Source organism: Microcebus murinus, chromosome 17, assembly GCF_040939455.1.
Source record: "Microcebus murinus isolate Inina chromosome 17, M.murinus_Inina_mat1.0, whole genome shotgun sequence".
Lineage (NCBI taxonomy): Eukaryota > Metazoa > Chordata > Mammalia > Primates > Cheirogaleidae > Microcebus > Microcebus murinus.
Window position 1 is genome coordinate 23,639,422 of NC_134120.1, and position 15,247 is coordinate 23,654,668.

At 52.9% G+C, this 15,247-nt stretch overlaps 1 protein-coding gene across 6 annotated transcripts in view; it reads right to left on the bottom strand.

Annotated features, from left to right (window-relative positions):
* Nucleotides 1-15,247, bottom strand: part of CTIF (cap binding complex dependent translation initiation factor) — a 273,428-nt gene that overhangs the window by 167,158 nt on the left and 91,023 nt on the right. For 5 of the 6 annotated variants that reach the window (XM_012745342.3, XM_012745339.3, XM_012745341.3 and 2 more), the window contains 3 exons: nt 13,472-13,545; nt 12,490-12,594; nt 6,848-6,923 (listed from right to left, as the gene is read on the bottom strand). In XM_012745342.3, coding sequence (XP_012600796.2) covers nt 6,848-6,923; nt 12,490-12,594; nt 13,472-13,545 — 255 coding nt within the window. The remainder of the gene's footprint in view (nt 1-6,847; nt 6,924-12,489; nt 12,595-13,471; nt 13,546-15,247) is intronic. The other variant, XM_012745338.3, reaches the window with a different exon arrangement.

The following is a 15,247-nucleotide window of genomic DNA, read 5'->3' on the forward strand; positions in this document are numbered from 1 at the left end:
TCTGGGGGCCACTGGGGCTCTCTGCTTCATCTTCAGCCACTCATTCAAGCCATGGACTGCAGCAACTGCAGCAGCACTGGGGAGCAAGGTGGGGTGCACAGGGAGAGGACCCAGACTTCACCCTATAGGGACTCTGACCTGGGCAAGGCGCCCATGTTTGCTCAGGCATTTTACAGTGTCACTGTTGCAGGACTGTAATCTCGTGCATGTCTCATTTCCTCTACTAGACTGCCTCTCCTAGGGAGCTGTATCTAGGCAATTCTTCCTCTCTCTAAAAGGCCTGAGCAAAGCCCTTGCCCATGAAGATGAGTTAAGTGAGCAAGCTGGGGAAGAAGACTCGGAGGAGGCATGTGCTGCTCACTGAACAGCCGGGTGCTCACACCCGCCAGCCCTTGCAGCTGGGTGGGGCATATGACTAGCTCTGTCCAATGGGCTATGAGGGAAAGTGACGCTTCTGGGCCAAAGCATTTAAGACCCAGAGCATGACCCTCCAGCAGCTCTCGCTGCCCTGTCGGGGCCACCTGATGCCATGGGTTGAGATGGCAGGGCCACAGAATGGAACCAATGAACCTTGAGTCCCCAAGGAGCTGCCCTGGAGACAGCTGGGCCCTCAGCAGAATTTCAGGAAGCTAGAAATAAATTCCTGTGCATGAAGCCACTGAGATTTTGGAGTCTGTTATATATCGTGTCATAGCCTATATGATCCTAATACAGGAGATGATGGAAAAATCCTGTTTTGTAAAAAAAAGGAAAGAAAGAATGTTCTAGAAATCATACCAACAAGAGCAGACCCAGGTTCATGTTGAAGTTCTTCTAGGAAATGGTGGGAGAAACTCACAGGCAGAGGGATGGACTTTTGTCAAGGCAGACAAAAGTCCTGCCTTTCTTGGATGCTCTGGACAGTGACAGGGATGTTCTTCAGTGACAGGGACAGGGATGTTCTTCTTTATAATCCACTCGAGAACGCGGGTGGTGGGGTTGTGAAGATCAGTGGAATGTGGCCCGGCCCTCAGGCAGCCCAGAGTCGCGGAAAGGGGTCTGGCAGTTAAACAGCAGGTGCAATGTGACAGGAGCTCTGCAGAGCCTGGCAGGTGGACTCCTAGACTCCGCCCTGTGAGTCTGAGGGGGCAGCCCGGGGCAGGTGTCCTGAGCCAGCCAAGAAGTGCATCAGGCAGGGAAAGGGTGAGCTGGATTCTGGGCAGAGGGAACTAACTGCCCGTGAGAAGGCAAGGAGAGAGAAGGAACAGGGCAGATCTGGGAAGCGGCTCGGTGGGACCACAGCCTGGCAGGGGGAGCCCGGGACAGAGGCAGGTCAGGTGGGCTGGGTCATGTGACAAAGCCTCGTGTCTGCTGAGACATCTGAACAAGGCCGGAGAGGCCAGAGATGGGGGCCCAGGCCTCTGGGGGCTGGAGAGATGCTGGGGAGCTGGAGCTGGTAGGATCTTCATGCCTGTCTTCTTCTGGGGGGAAAGCAGAGGGAAGGTGGGCAGTGGGCTTCAGGGCAACCTCCCTTCATCCCCTTCTCTTTCTTTCTGGCCTCCAGGTGGGGAGGGTAGGCGAGCCCTGATGCTCATCTCTGCGCAGGCCCAAGCCTGCCATGGGAGGGCTGAAGGGCCCAGGCCTGGGGTGGGCTTTCTCTTCCATGCAGTGGTCTTCAATTGGTTGCACAGTGTCTCCTAGGTGAATTGGAGGCGTTTTTGGTGGTCACCATGACTGTCCCTCCCCAGTGGCTGACATTCAATGGTTTAGGCCAGGAACCCTAAATATCCTGTATTGCATTGGACGCCCCCCAAGAGGTGGTCAAGCCTAGAGCATTATCAACTAGTATTTCAGGTTTTCAACTCTTGCTGCTAATTGGCATTTCCTAGAATGCTTTAAAAATGTGGATTCCTGGGTACGATTCACCAGGTGCGGTCACCAGCCTCCAGGTGTTCACACCTCTGTGCAGGCTGTCCCCATACTGTACCAGGGGTGGTCTGTGCAACCAGCATATAGCATATGGCAGAGTGGTGCCATGTCCTTCTGAGATTAGGCTGTGAAAGACTGTGACTTCTGTGTTGGATTCGTTCTCTCTCTCTCTCTCTCTCATATTACTCGCTTTGGGGAGAGCCAGCTGCTATGTTCTGAGGACACATAAGCAGCCTCCTGCCCTCAGCCATGTGAGCAGCCACCATGGGAGGAGTCTTCCAGCCCAAGTACCCCTTCTGATGACCGCCCTCCTGCTGCCTGGCCACCAGCTCAACTCCACACCTCCTAAGAGAAGCTACGCCAGAGCCACCAGCCAAGTCGATCCCGGAAAGTGTGTGTGATAATATTTGTCTGTCGCTTTAAGCTGCTCAGTTTTGAGCAATTTGTGACACAGTAACAGATAACCAACATGGAGAGTCCAGGGTGAGACCCAGACAGCTGTAGAGGTCAAAGGTCCCCAGGCAGTTCCGATGTGCAGCCAAGGCCCAGCGCAGGGCCTCGGGGGCTTGTCTGTCAGTGGTTTTCTAAGAGCAAAGCACATCCAAAATGCGTGTCATGAAAGTGTGTGTGTGAGGGTGTGTACTGTGTGTGTGTATACTGTGTGTGGATGTGTGCGGGGTATGTATGTATGGCGCATGTATACATGTGGAGTATGTGTGGTATGCGTATGATGTATGGGTAGTGTATGTGGTATGCATGCTATGTATGTGTGGCGTATGTGAGTTTGGTGTGCACGGTGCATGTATTTGTGTGTATACATATGTGATGTGTGGTGTGTGTGTATGTTTGCATGCAAATATCAAAGTCTTTCCACGTGTGTCTCTGGGCTGAAAGCAGAGAGCAGGGTGAAGACCTCTAGTACCGGCGGCCTTTACAGCTCAGCCTGACACGTGGGCACTGCAGAGCCAAGAAAGCTTGCTGGTTACGTGCCTTGATGAAACAGAGACAACCAAGAATCGCTAGATTACGTACGATACCGCAGAGAACCTTGGTCTGATGATTATCAAAATGTGTGCGGTAGTGAATCATGTCTCCCAGTGAAAGCGTTCACAGCACCCTGATTCAGCGGTTCTGGGTGAGCTGCGCAGGCGCCCTAGCGCTTGCTCGTTCAGACTCCTCATCCCCACCCCCCACTCCGCCCCGGAAGTACCCTCAGGCACCTCCGGGGAACCCCGAGGGCTTCACAGTTTGCAAACCTCTGATTTAGTCCAACTGTGTCATTTTACTAACTCATAAACCAAGGCCCACGAAAGGACAGTCACATGGCACGGCTGCGGCAGACGTCCGGAATTGGGTTGTCCTGACCTCTTGTCCAATTTCTCCACTGCCTGAGATGCCCACAGGACGAGAGTCACTCAGGGCTTGGTGACCGTGGGTGGCAGTGTGGGCACAGCCCATGAACCAAGGCCCATCATCCAAGCCTCTCACCAGCACCAATGCCCCGCTCGCTCCCTCCTCCCACCCCCATGGCCTGGTCACCCTCGGGGGGCAGTGGGGGGGGGGCTTGACTGGCAGAGCTCAGTCCTGGGAATAATGACAGCAGAAACCAGCAAAGCACCCGTGATGTGCTACGAGTGAACTCAGTGCTTAATCTTCCCAATCACTCTATGAAGCAGATACGGTTATTTGACACAGGAGGAAACTGAGGCAGAGCAAGGGTAAGTGCCTAGCCCAAGACCCCTTGGCTAGTCAGTGGCAGGGCCAGGATCCTGTGGGGTCCAGTCTGGGTCTGGACACCAAGCCCTTGACCCCTGCCCTCTGCTGCCTCCCACCCGGCCAGCAGCCCAGCTCTCCTTTCCCTGCTGAGCAGAGTAACAGGTCCTCCATCCTGCTCCCTGGAGGAGCTAGGAGACAGTCACCAAACAGGAAAGAGTGGTCAGACCTGTCACTTTTCCAGCCACAACTCTCAGGCTTTTAGCTGCAAGGACACTGAGCGGTTAGCACCTCGCCTAGGGCAGGGGGCATCGGGCTTCCCACCTAGCTAGGGTCTCTCAAATGCACTTTTTCTATCAGTAACGAATGCTGTAGGCACTTAGGAATGGAGTGATAAAGTGATAGCTTCTAACTACTTTTACCCTTTCATCTTCTGTGCCAAGGATGGCTTTACATCAGCAGCGATAATTTGATATAGATCCAACCCAGAGGGTATCGCAGGAGCTGATACTCCGGGCCTTTGACTTACACGCCACGGCCTGGGCCCTGTTGATTCTTCTTCCTCTCCATTTATAGGGAAGTTGCAGGAACTGTGCAAAGAACTCCCCCATCCTCCTCACTCAGATTCTCCTCCGGCTGTTAAAACTCCCCCGTGCGTTCCCTTCCTGCCCTCTGCGTGTCTACAAATCATTATCATCATCTTTTTCTAAACTGTTTGAGGACACACTGCAGACCTGAGGCCCATATCCCTCAAATATCCATCCTAGTGTGTATTTCTCAAAAGCAAGGACACTTACCTACATGACCATGACACAACCCTCCAAGTCAAGAACTGACATCAAGGCAAAACCATTGTCCCGCCCACAGACCCTTCACATTCTCCAGCTGTCCCAACAGGTCTCGATTTCCTTCTGGTCCAGGATTTCAGCAAAGAACACATGCTGCATTTAGTCATCTGCCTCTTCAGACTCTTACAACCTGGAAGACTTCCCTGCCCTTCACGTTCAAGCAGTTTCAGAGAATGGTCCTTATGCTCACTTGCTCGTGACCAGGCTTAGGCGGTGCTTTCTTGGAAGGAAAACCCCAGACGTGATGTTGGGTTTTCTTAGTGTGGCCCATCTGGGGCACATGGCATTATTTGTCCCACCACTACGGAGGCTGACCCTAATCGCCCAGTCAACTTGGAGCCTGCCAGGTTTCTCCACCACAAAGTCACTGTATTTCCACTCGTAATAAGCTGACCTCTACACGTGCCCCAGCCCAGCACCACTGAGAATGTTTCCAGCCTGCGACACAGGGAGGGGACTCCAGAGCCCAGGGGTCTCAATGGGTTAAAATGACAGAGTTCAAAATCCAGGGAGTCCAAGACATCTTGATATTGCAAGGCAGAGAACCAGAAGGAGAGAGATGCACACAGAGGGAAATCCAGAAATCTGAGACTCTCGAGTCTTTGGCTGAACACTAATTTGTGCGTATGTGTGAGGAAACGTCCAAGGTTGTGAAAAAGCCTTAAAAGAATAGATGAAAGAATTCTCTGAGATCACTTGGGGCTGGAAACAGTTTGTGTTTTCCAGCTGGGGGGTATACCTCCTGATACACAAGGCATTGGGCAGCAATCTCAGAAGCAGTAGAGCAAAATCTTCCCTAGACATAAGTCTTCTTGAGCTAGGAAAGCTTAAAAGCAACTCTCGGAAGATGCAAATTACTTTTAAGTAACTTAATTGTGTTCTAGAACAAACCCCAAAATATTCACAGAAATTTAAAAAAATTCAGCACCCAACAATGTGAAGTTCCTAACATCAAGCCTCTAATATAAAATTATCAGGCATTCAAAGAAAAATATGGCCTATAACCAGAAGAACAATCGATGAATAAAAACAGACTCTGATATGACATGGATGATGAATTTGTGGAGAAGGACATTAAAACAGCCATTAGAAATAGGTTTTATATGCTTTGGAAGAGAGGAGAAAGCACAAAAAATGAAAGATATAGAAAAAAAGGATCCACATTGAACTTCTAGAGATAAAAACTACAATATCTGAAATGAAAAATACCCCGCATAGGATTAAGAGTAGATTAGACACTACAAGAAAAGATTAGTGAACTTGAAGACATAGCAACAGAAACTATCCAAAATGAAACAGAGAGAGAAAAGAAAGATTGCCTAAAAATAAGCAGAGCTTTGGAGCACCGTGGGAAAACAGGAAGAAGCATAGCATACCTATTATTGGAACCCCAGGGTTGAGGGAAGGGGGAGGAATAAAGACTGAAAATTTTCCAAATTTGATCAAATTATAAACCTACAGATCCATAAAAAACCTCAATAAATCCCAAGTGGGTGAAACAAGAAGAAAAAAAAAAACCACACCAAGGCACATTATAATCAAACTGCTGTGGCCTTAACCATATGTTCTGTTATCTCTCATTGACAGGCCCAAGGCATAAACAGAGAAGAAACACAATGGGAAAAGGCACCAGGAAGAAAGGAATAGTTGTAGGTAAAATGATAAGACTCAGGAAGGATGGGAAGGGTGGCAGGTGAGTATGGTGGCGGGTCACGGCAGGCTCGGTCACTGAAGAGGGCCCTGTGCTCTTACCCCCTGGGGCAGGCCCAGCCCCATCCCTAGGAGCAGCCAGACTCTTGCTGTTCCCACTGGAAGTCCAGCACTATAAGGATCTTGAGACCTGGATTCCCTGCATCTTTGCTGGGTGAATCCTCTTTGACCTGGAGCATGGCCCAATTCTGGGACTAAAGGCCAATCAATGACAAAATCAGCAAGCACAGCATACACCAGGAGGTTGGCAGGACAACTCCACTTCTCAGAAGCCTACAGATGGCCCCAACCACATTAGAAACCCCAACAGCCCTGCCAGTCCCACCTGAACACACTGCAGGACGCCTCACCTGCAGAGGTTTCAGGTCAAGGGACAAAGACTTCCAAGTTCTCTGAGTTGCCAGTGCATGGCCTATTTCATCCCTAGAGGATGTCAGGCCTGCCACCAGTGCCCATAGCATTGCCAAGAGGGGCTGCCACACATCTGTCACCGTGGGACACCGTGGACCATGGCAGGTACCTATCCCTGCCCACCTGCCACTGCCAAACATGTGGTTGGGCCCCTTTCTGGAGCAAGGAGCCAGCAAGAGTGCTCAGGCCCTGCCCAGGCAGAGGATCAGGACTCCAAGGGTGGGGCAGGGTGTTAGGGCATCTGCCCCTGAACCTACCTGCCAGGCCGGGAGGACCTTCTCGATGTCATTCAGGTTGATACTGTCCCCATCTTCCAGCTTCCCTTTGCCACACCTGGATCAGAAAAGACAGAAAGGCATTGGAAGGATGGCTCATTCATGCATCCTGTCCCAGCCTGGCAAGCAGGAGAGGAGGGACAGTCAGGAGATACCTGGACCTGCCATCCCTCGAACCCTGCAGAACCAGCTGTCCCACCCAGAGGAAATGGCTCTAGAGATGAGGGTCCTCCTCCCCCAATTCAACAGCCAACCTGGAGGGAGGTAAGAGAGGAACCAAAGCTCTTGCCCCTTCCAGGCAAAGAAGCTAAGCTCCTTGCTTAATGAATACCCCAAAGCTTGTCGTAACTCCTGCAAAATCCATCCACCTTGCCCTATTACACCAAAGGGAAGATGAGTGAACAGAGAGACCAAGCAACTTTCCCAAGGTCACACAGGCTGGCCGGGGCTAGCAGAGAGCTCAGTGGGGCTTCCTTCCTCCTTGGCTTGACTTTGGGCCAGTCCAACAAGTCCCATCAGATATCTGTCTTCATGTCCTCTGCGAGTGGGCGTGCCCTCAGGCCTGAGAGCCGGCCCCAACTTACTGGCCAAGGGTCTCTTTTTTTCTATTAATACAAATTTAAGGGGGCAGATTCTGAAACCAGACTGCCAGGGATTGAACCCCAGTTGCTAACTGGGGTGGTTACTAACCTGGTGACCCTGTGCAAGTCACTTAACTCCCCTGTATCTCAGTTTCCTCATTTGTAAAATGGGCATAACGAATGTGCCTAACATTATAAAGCAGCTGGAAGAGCAACACCTAAGTGGACATATAGGAATAACATTTATCGGGTGTTGGGCAGGTTGGGGGGTGGGTATATACATACATAATGAATGCGATTTGCACCAACTGGGGGATGGACACGCTTGAAGCCTTGACTTGAGGGAGTGGGGGCAAGGGCAATATACGTAACCTTAACATTTGTACCCCCATAATATGCTGGAAAAAATTTTTTTAAAATGTGCCTAACATTATAAAGCAGCTGGAAGATTAAATTAGTTAATGTATCTAAGTACTTAGATGCTTAGAACTATGCCCTGAACATAGTAAGCATTATATATGACCATACATATTTTTAATGGTAAACAGAGGTAATAACTAAATAAAATTAAAAAAATAAATAATGTAAATATATTGCCACTACTATGACTACTTTTACTACTACTATTATTGTTCTAGTTTTGGAGGCAAAAAGGCAGCCAGGTGACTGATTAAGGGCATAGTCTCTGGAGCTAACCCGGCCTTATGCACGTTACTCAATTTCTGGGTCTCTTTGTTTCCTCCTCTATCAGAAGCGAAGATGATAACAGTTCCTACCCCTCTGGGCTGTGCTGAGTTTTAAATACTACTAGGCAAGTGCTTAGAACAGGGACGGGTGCACGGCCAGAGCACGGTGTCATTAGCAGTACTGACTACTGAGGTATGGTGAGGGCTGTGCCACACGTTGGTGACAGCATTTTCCAGCTGCACAGTTAATGCAACTCTCACATCCCAGAGTAGTTGGCTCATTTGTTTAAATATTCACCAAGCATCTCTTCTGGTTTTGGATCCGTCAACAAAAATAAATCAGTTTCAGTTCCTGCCCTCAGACAGCTGAGAGCTCTTAGCTGGAGTCCTGAAGTCACATCTCCCAGGGCTGTACGCCTGAGCACCACCAGGGGGCAGCATGAGCTCAGTGCCCTAACGTCCCAGGGCCAGGGGAGTCCCAGAGGAAGAGAAACTGGCAGCCACCGGCAGCAAAGGCTTGGGTGCAAGAGAAAGGACAGGGTATAAGCCAAGCCTGCCTCCGATGGTTCATTTCTTCATTCACCTAATACTTCCGTGCGGCCCCGGGCAGGGGCTGGGGCCCAGGTGCAGACAGCGGGTGGGACTGTCTGGAGGGAGAATCAGCTCACACAGCACAGCGGCCAGTGCACCCGCTGCAGAAGCCCAGAGCAGTGGCGCCTGGAACTGTCTGGGGGAAGGTCAGCAGGAAGGTGACACGTGAGCTGGCCAAGCACAGGGAATGTGGGAGACTGTTCCACAGAGCAGGCAAATGCCCGGAGCTAAGAGCAACGTGCTGCCCGTGTCCACAGTGGGTGGGCCAGGACAGGGTGGAGCTGCAGAGGTGACGGCAGGCGGAGCCAGGGTGGGGAGGGGCGTAGGGAGCTATAACAGGGTGAGAGAAAAGATGTGCTGGACTGCAAGTGAGAACGTGGAGAAAGGCCTAGAACATCCAACCATCTTTTAACTGATCTATCTGCCTGGTGGAGACCGGCCGCCAGAGACAGCACCAGCTGCTTGTTGTCGCCTGTGTTCTGTACCTGCCAGGGCCGTGGGGGGGGGGGGGTTCTGGGGACTTGGTGGCCTGGACTGGCTGACACCCCTCCCCCATGTCACTTGCAGGTAAAACACACTTCAGGACTCTTCCGCATGCGCTGAACTCCACGCACTTGCCGGGCGCCAGCCTAGCGCACTGCAGGCATGGCCTGCTGTTCTCGCCCCAGCAGCCCGCGGTCGGGCAGCGGGCGGAAAGCAGGGGAGGGCTGCTGTCCCCCAGACCTGCCCTGGTCAGGGCTCAGAAGTCCCTGGAGGACTGCAGGTTTGGAGGGCAGAGGTGGCTACAGATGAGCTGAGTCACTGCTGCCAACAGGGTTTCCAAGGCAACAGCCTTCTCTGATTTCTGTCCCTCCATGGAAACAAGGCTGCAGGACGCCTTGGCAACCAAGTGGTACCCTGCTTCTGAGCGAGGCTGCCGTGGCTGGCACGTGGAGTCTGTCCCCACTAAGGCAGGACTGTAAGGAGGACACTTACAGGACTCGAAGGGGGACACCTGGCCACAAGGTAGCCACAGGACTCTGCACCCAGACTCCCCGGGAACCTAGTAGTGGCAGGTTTTGGCCAGAGAGTGTGCCCATGGGAGATCCCAGGTGACTCAGCAAAGCTGGCAGGCTCCTGGTGAGCGGGTGAGCATGGCCAAGCAACTCGGGCCCACGGCTGGCATTGCAGGTGTGGCTGGTTACTCTGGTTTCAGAAGGGACAATGCCCTCAGCACAAGGGGAATCGTCCCCTCCCTAGATAGCCATTTATCACCACTGCCAAATGGCATTTTGTCATGAAGTTAGTTAATCTCTAGGAACTGGTGCAGACACCTTCTGCATGCATTCCCCATCGTACACCTGTAGTCAGTAAGGCAGCACCACCACTTCCATACCCTGGGCCTCAGTTTCCCCACTGGTTTCACCAGCTATGTGCTCCCAGGGGACACGGGAGAGATTGGAGCTGCCCAGGGAAATGCCATCTCTCTCCAAAGCCTTTCCCGGGTGGTTCATCCTACAAAGTGCTCTCTTTTCTAACCCCTTTTGCATGCACTTTATTTAACCCCACACCTGGCATCATACTTTACACTGCCCACACTCTAAATAGGCACTGCATACTTTAGTCATTTTTTTTTCTCTATACATTCATGAATGAGTTCACGTCTCCTTTTCCCAGCAGACTGAACTGCTTCTGGGCAAAGACCATATTATATTGTGTGTGTGTGTGTGTGTGTGTGTGTGTGTGTGCGCGTGTGAATTTTCCTCATGGAACCTAGAGCCACACAGGGACCCAGCAGATCTAGTGACAGACTGGCTCCTTGGACTTGAGAAAAGTGCAATGCTCCTCCTATTCCCATGGCACACCCAGCCTCCGGTCCACTCCACAACAGGGCAGATGGCAAGCAGTACCTCTGCCAGAAACCCACTCCTGAATGCCACCGGCGAAGTCAAGGCCACTTTTCCTGAAGACAGGACTGCGGAGGCTCAGCCCCGTGCCGCTGCAGTGGCTTTCAAGAACAGTCTTGAAATCAGAAGGCCGCGGGTTCTCCATCTCTGCCAGGCGGCCATCTCCCCTCTCTACCCAAAGAAGAATGGAACCCACAACGGGTAGGACAGTGAAAAAAGGAGGTGTGGTGAGAGGGTGAGGTCCCCTGGGAGAGTCTGATGTGAGTTGTGGGCCTCTCCGAGAAAAACACACCTGTGCACACACACACAATCTTGAGGACAACTTCAAGGAGGTTGGGGATGCCCCGGTGCGAAGACCCGGCCACTGGATGGCATCAGAAGGCCTGGCCTTATGTCATGGCTCCGCTATGTAGGCAAATGGCTTTGATGCTCTAAGCGTCTTTCTCTCCCCTCTAAAATGGGCATGAGACCAATCTTTCTGTGGGTTGTTGCTCATTACACTGTAGGGACAGGCCAGTGCTGCCATGGGAGGGGGTGACCGCTAGGGGTGGGTGGGGCAAAGATGGCAGCAGGAGGACACGTGAAACACAGAAAAGTGTCCAGTAATGTCAGTTGTGCTTAGATCTGAGTGACAGGGAGGCACGAGTGTGGAAGGGAAGGCTAGAAGGAAAAATAAGGGCCATCGGTACAATAACTGAACACAAACAAAGAGGATGAGGAGAAATCAGAACCCTTGCATGTTGCTGGCAGGAAAATGGAATATTCAGCCACTGTGGAAAACAGTCTGGCAGTTCCTCAAAAAGTGACACATGGAATTAGCACACAACCCAGAAATCCCACCCCTAGGGACCTACCCAAAGAACTAAAAGCAGGGACTCAAAGAGATACTTTACATGAATGTTCATAGCAGTGTTATTCACAATAGCTGCAAAGTGGAATCAACACAGTGTGTATCAACAGACGAAGGGGTAAACAAATCGTAGTACATCCATACAATGGAACATTATTCAGCCATGAAAAGGAATAGAGTTCTGATACATGCTACAATGTGGAAGAACCTCAAAAAAATTATGCTAAAGGAAAGAAGTCAGAGACAAAAGGTCACATATGACTGCATTTCTATAAGTATCCAGAAAAAGTAAATTCATAGAAACAGAAAGCAGATTAGTGGGCGCCAGGGGTTTAGGATGGGGTATGGGGTTTATATTGGGGTGTTGAAAATGTTTTGGAACTAGATAGAGGTGGAAGGTGCACAACACAGTGAATATACTAAATGCCACTGAATTGCACACTTTAAAATGCTTAATTTTATGGTATGTGACCTTTACTGCAATAAAAATTATTTTAAAAATATAAACAAGGCTGGGTGTGGTGTGCATGCCTGTAATCCCATCACTTTGGGAGGCCGAGACAGGAGGATTGTTTGAGGCCAGGAGTTTAAGACCAGCCTGGGCAACAGAGAGACCCCGTCTCTAAAAAATAAAAACAAAAAATAGAAAAATTAGCCAGGTGTGGTGGCATGTGCCTATAGCCCCAGCTACTCAGGAGGCTGAGGTGGGAGGATCGCTGGAGCCTAGGAATTTGAGGTTGCAGTGAGCTATGATGATGCCACTGCCCTCTAGGCTAGGCGATAGAGTGAGACCCTGCCTCTAAATAAATAAAAGAAAAAGAAATAAAATAAAATAAAATAAAATAAAATAAACAGCAGCCATCTGCCCCACACCTTCGTGTCTGGTTAGGGTCACATTCCCGATCCCAGGGCATCCCAGGCCCTGACACCACCTTTTCTGACCGAAGGCAGTGCTGACACACGAAGTCACTGCAGGTGAGGACGCTGGCCACCTGTGTGCCCGCCCGGCTGAGCGCCCGCCGCCCCTTACCCTTCGCGGTCGATGTGCGGCAGGGGCTGCTTGGGCGCGTGCCGGAGCTTGCGGTGGAACTGCGTGAAGTCCAGCTTCTCGGGCTGCAGGTCCCAGGTGGCACCACTAGAGGGCGAGGGAGGGCGACAGATGCAAGGCGAGGGGGGCGACAAGCCGGGTTAGGTGGGGGACCGAGGCCAGGCTGACCCAGCGGCGGGGCCCCACTCAGAACGGAGCCCGAGGCGCCCAGCCCCCACCTGGCCGCCCCCGCCGTGGGAAATGGGCGCTGCTAACACGGCCCCGCAGCCTCCAGTCCGTTGTCACCCCTGGTTCCAGGACGCCTGGGGAGAGGGGCCGAACCGTCTGCAGAGCCTCCAACAAGGGGCTCAAAAGGGGGAACAGGCGACCCTGAGGGAGGCGAGGCGAGCGAGAGGGGCCCCGCCCAGCTCGGCCCCAGGAGACCCTCCGCGCTCCCCACTCACGTTTCTCCCCGCAAGTGGCCCCTCTCTCTGCCCTCCTTCCTCTTCGGCCTCCTCCTTGCTACCCCACCGTCCCCGCCCAGTCCCTGTCCCTGTCCCCTTCTTTTTGAGACAGAGTCTCACTCTGTTGCCCAGGCTAGAGTGCCGTGGCGTCAGCCTAGCTCACAGCAATCTCAGTCTCCTGGTCTCAAGCAATCCTCCTGCCTCAGCCTCCTGAGTAGCTGGGACTACAGGCATGTGCCACCATGCCCGGCTAATTGTTTCTATATATATTAGTTGGCCAATTAATTTCTTTCTATTTATAGTAGAGACGAGGTCTCGCTCTTGCTCAGGCTGGTTTCGAACTCCTAACCTCGAACAATCCGCCCACCTCGGCCTCCCAGAGTGCTAGGATTACAGGTGTGAGCCACCGCGCCCGGCCCCTGTCCCCTTCTTGTCAGTGAGCCATCAGCAGTCGCTGGCCCCTGACTACGCCTGGGCCCAGCGGGAGCTGCGCACGCGCAGAGACTGGGGGGGGTGGTTACCTGAAGGAGTCGAAGGTGTTGGCGGCCCAGATGTCGGTGCCCAGCATGTCCAGGGAGTTGTCTTTGCTGCCGTTCTGGAAGACACGGAGTGAAAGGGCCCTTACGTGCTTGGCCAGGACGCTGAGACAGTGGGCAGGGGCCTCCCCAGGGCCCGAGCTGGCAGCTGGGAGGCTGGAGTGAGTGCCCCCCTCCCCCAGTGAGTGTCCTGGCTGGGACACCCAGTGAGCAGTTATGCTGGGGACTCCGGGCCTCCCCCTAGGCTCGGCTTTCATTTTGCACATGTTTTACACACGTGTGCGGTCAGGGTCAGGGTCATGCCCGCAGCCCACGGTTCTCGGCTCACACCCAGCAGGGCCTCCACACGGCCCACTGAGGAGCCGCCGCCGCTGCTCGTCTGGCAGCGGCCTCTCCCCAGGCAGGAGCTGTGCAGAGCCGGGCGGGTAGGGGTCGACTTCATTTGGAGTTAAGTGCCACGCCCCAAGAAGCCCCCAGTAACCAAGGCCACACCAGAGACTTAATTTCTCCCCAGTCAACCTGCTTCTGCTCTCCCTCCAGGGTTCCTACGCCATCTACCGCAGAGACAGAAACCTTGACTCCATGCAGCTTCTGGGATTTGGTTTCTCTGTCTGCTCTTGGGCTCCCTGACAAATTCTCCACCTCTCTGACCTCACTCCTGATCCCTCCATCCCTCCTCACCCCTACACTCCCCTGCCTCCCCCAGCAACCTTGGCAAAGAAGCCACAGGACGTGGGTGGGTTTGTTTTGTTTTGAATTCTCTTCCTTTTCCTCAAGATGGGGCAGAGCTCGGAAGCAAGCCCTCTCCTCCCCCCAACCCTCGCCTCCTGCTCAGCACTCCCTGACCGTCCACTCCCCCGTGGTGGAAACCAACCCACTCTCCAGAGAGACAGCACTTTGCTGGGGGGTTCCAGCTGCTCACTGCTCTGAAGGAGAGGCACACAAACTGCCTGGTGGGAGGGTCGAGGGAGGAGGGCTCACGGGGCTCAGGGGACACAGGGGCTATCTGGAGAGACCCCCCCCCCAGACTGTGTGACCTTGGACAAGTCCCTTAACCTTCCTGGGCCTCATCCACAAAATGAGGACTGGTCCCTCCCTCTGGGCACCACCAGCCCTGAAGCCTGCAGTTCTAAGTGCCTGGGAACTTTCTCATTCCAGGATGCCCTGAGAACCCGCACAGTCCTCTGTGTGAATCAACCACACTCACTCAGGACAAGAAACCTCTCTGTATGGCGTCACAGTGCACACCCATGGCCCCGGTGCTCTCTCCCTATAACCCCCTTCGCTGCTGACATTGACCTGTCAACCGGGCCTCGGTCCCTCCTGCCTCCTCCATATATGCCCCATCTGTCAAAGCTTGGCTCAGCTAGCAAGTGCCTCTCTCTGGCCTCCCACACTGCAGTCACCCTACTTTGCCCTGAACTTGCCACCTGCATGGGTGACCCATGGCAGCAGAGCTGGTCTGTGGCAGTTCTCACTTCATTTTCTTATAGTGACCTCTCTCCTGCACAAGATCACAGCCCCATGATGGCAAGGACCTCCTGGACTCCCAGACCCAGGTGCTCAGTGCTCAGGAACTTGCACGCCGTGATTGATTAGTGATGTCTGCTGCCAGTAGGAGAAGGGATGGTGGTGGCACAGGTGCAGGCCAGAAGGAAACCCTCTACAGGACATGGTATTTCACTCTGGGAAATCTGAAGAATCTGAAGTCCAGATTGGCGGAGTGACTTCACCGAGGTCACTCAGCTTACTGTGGCAAGA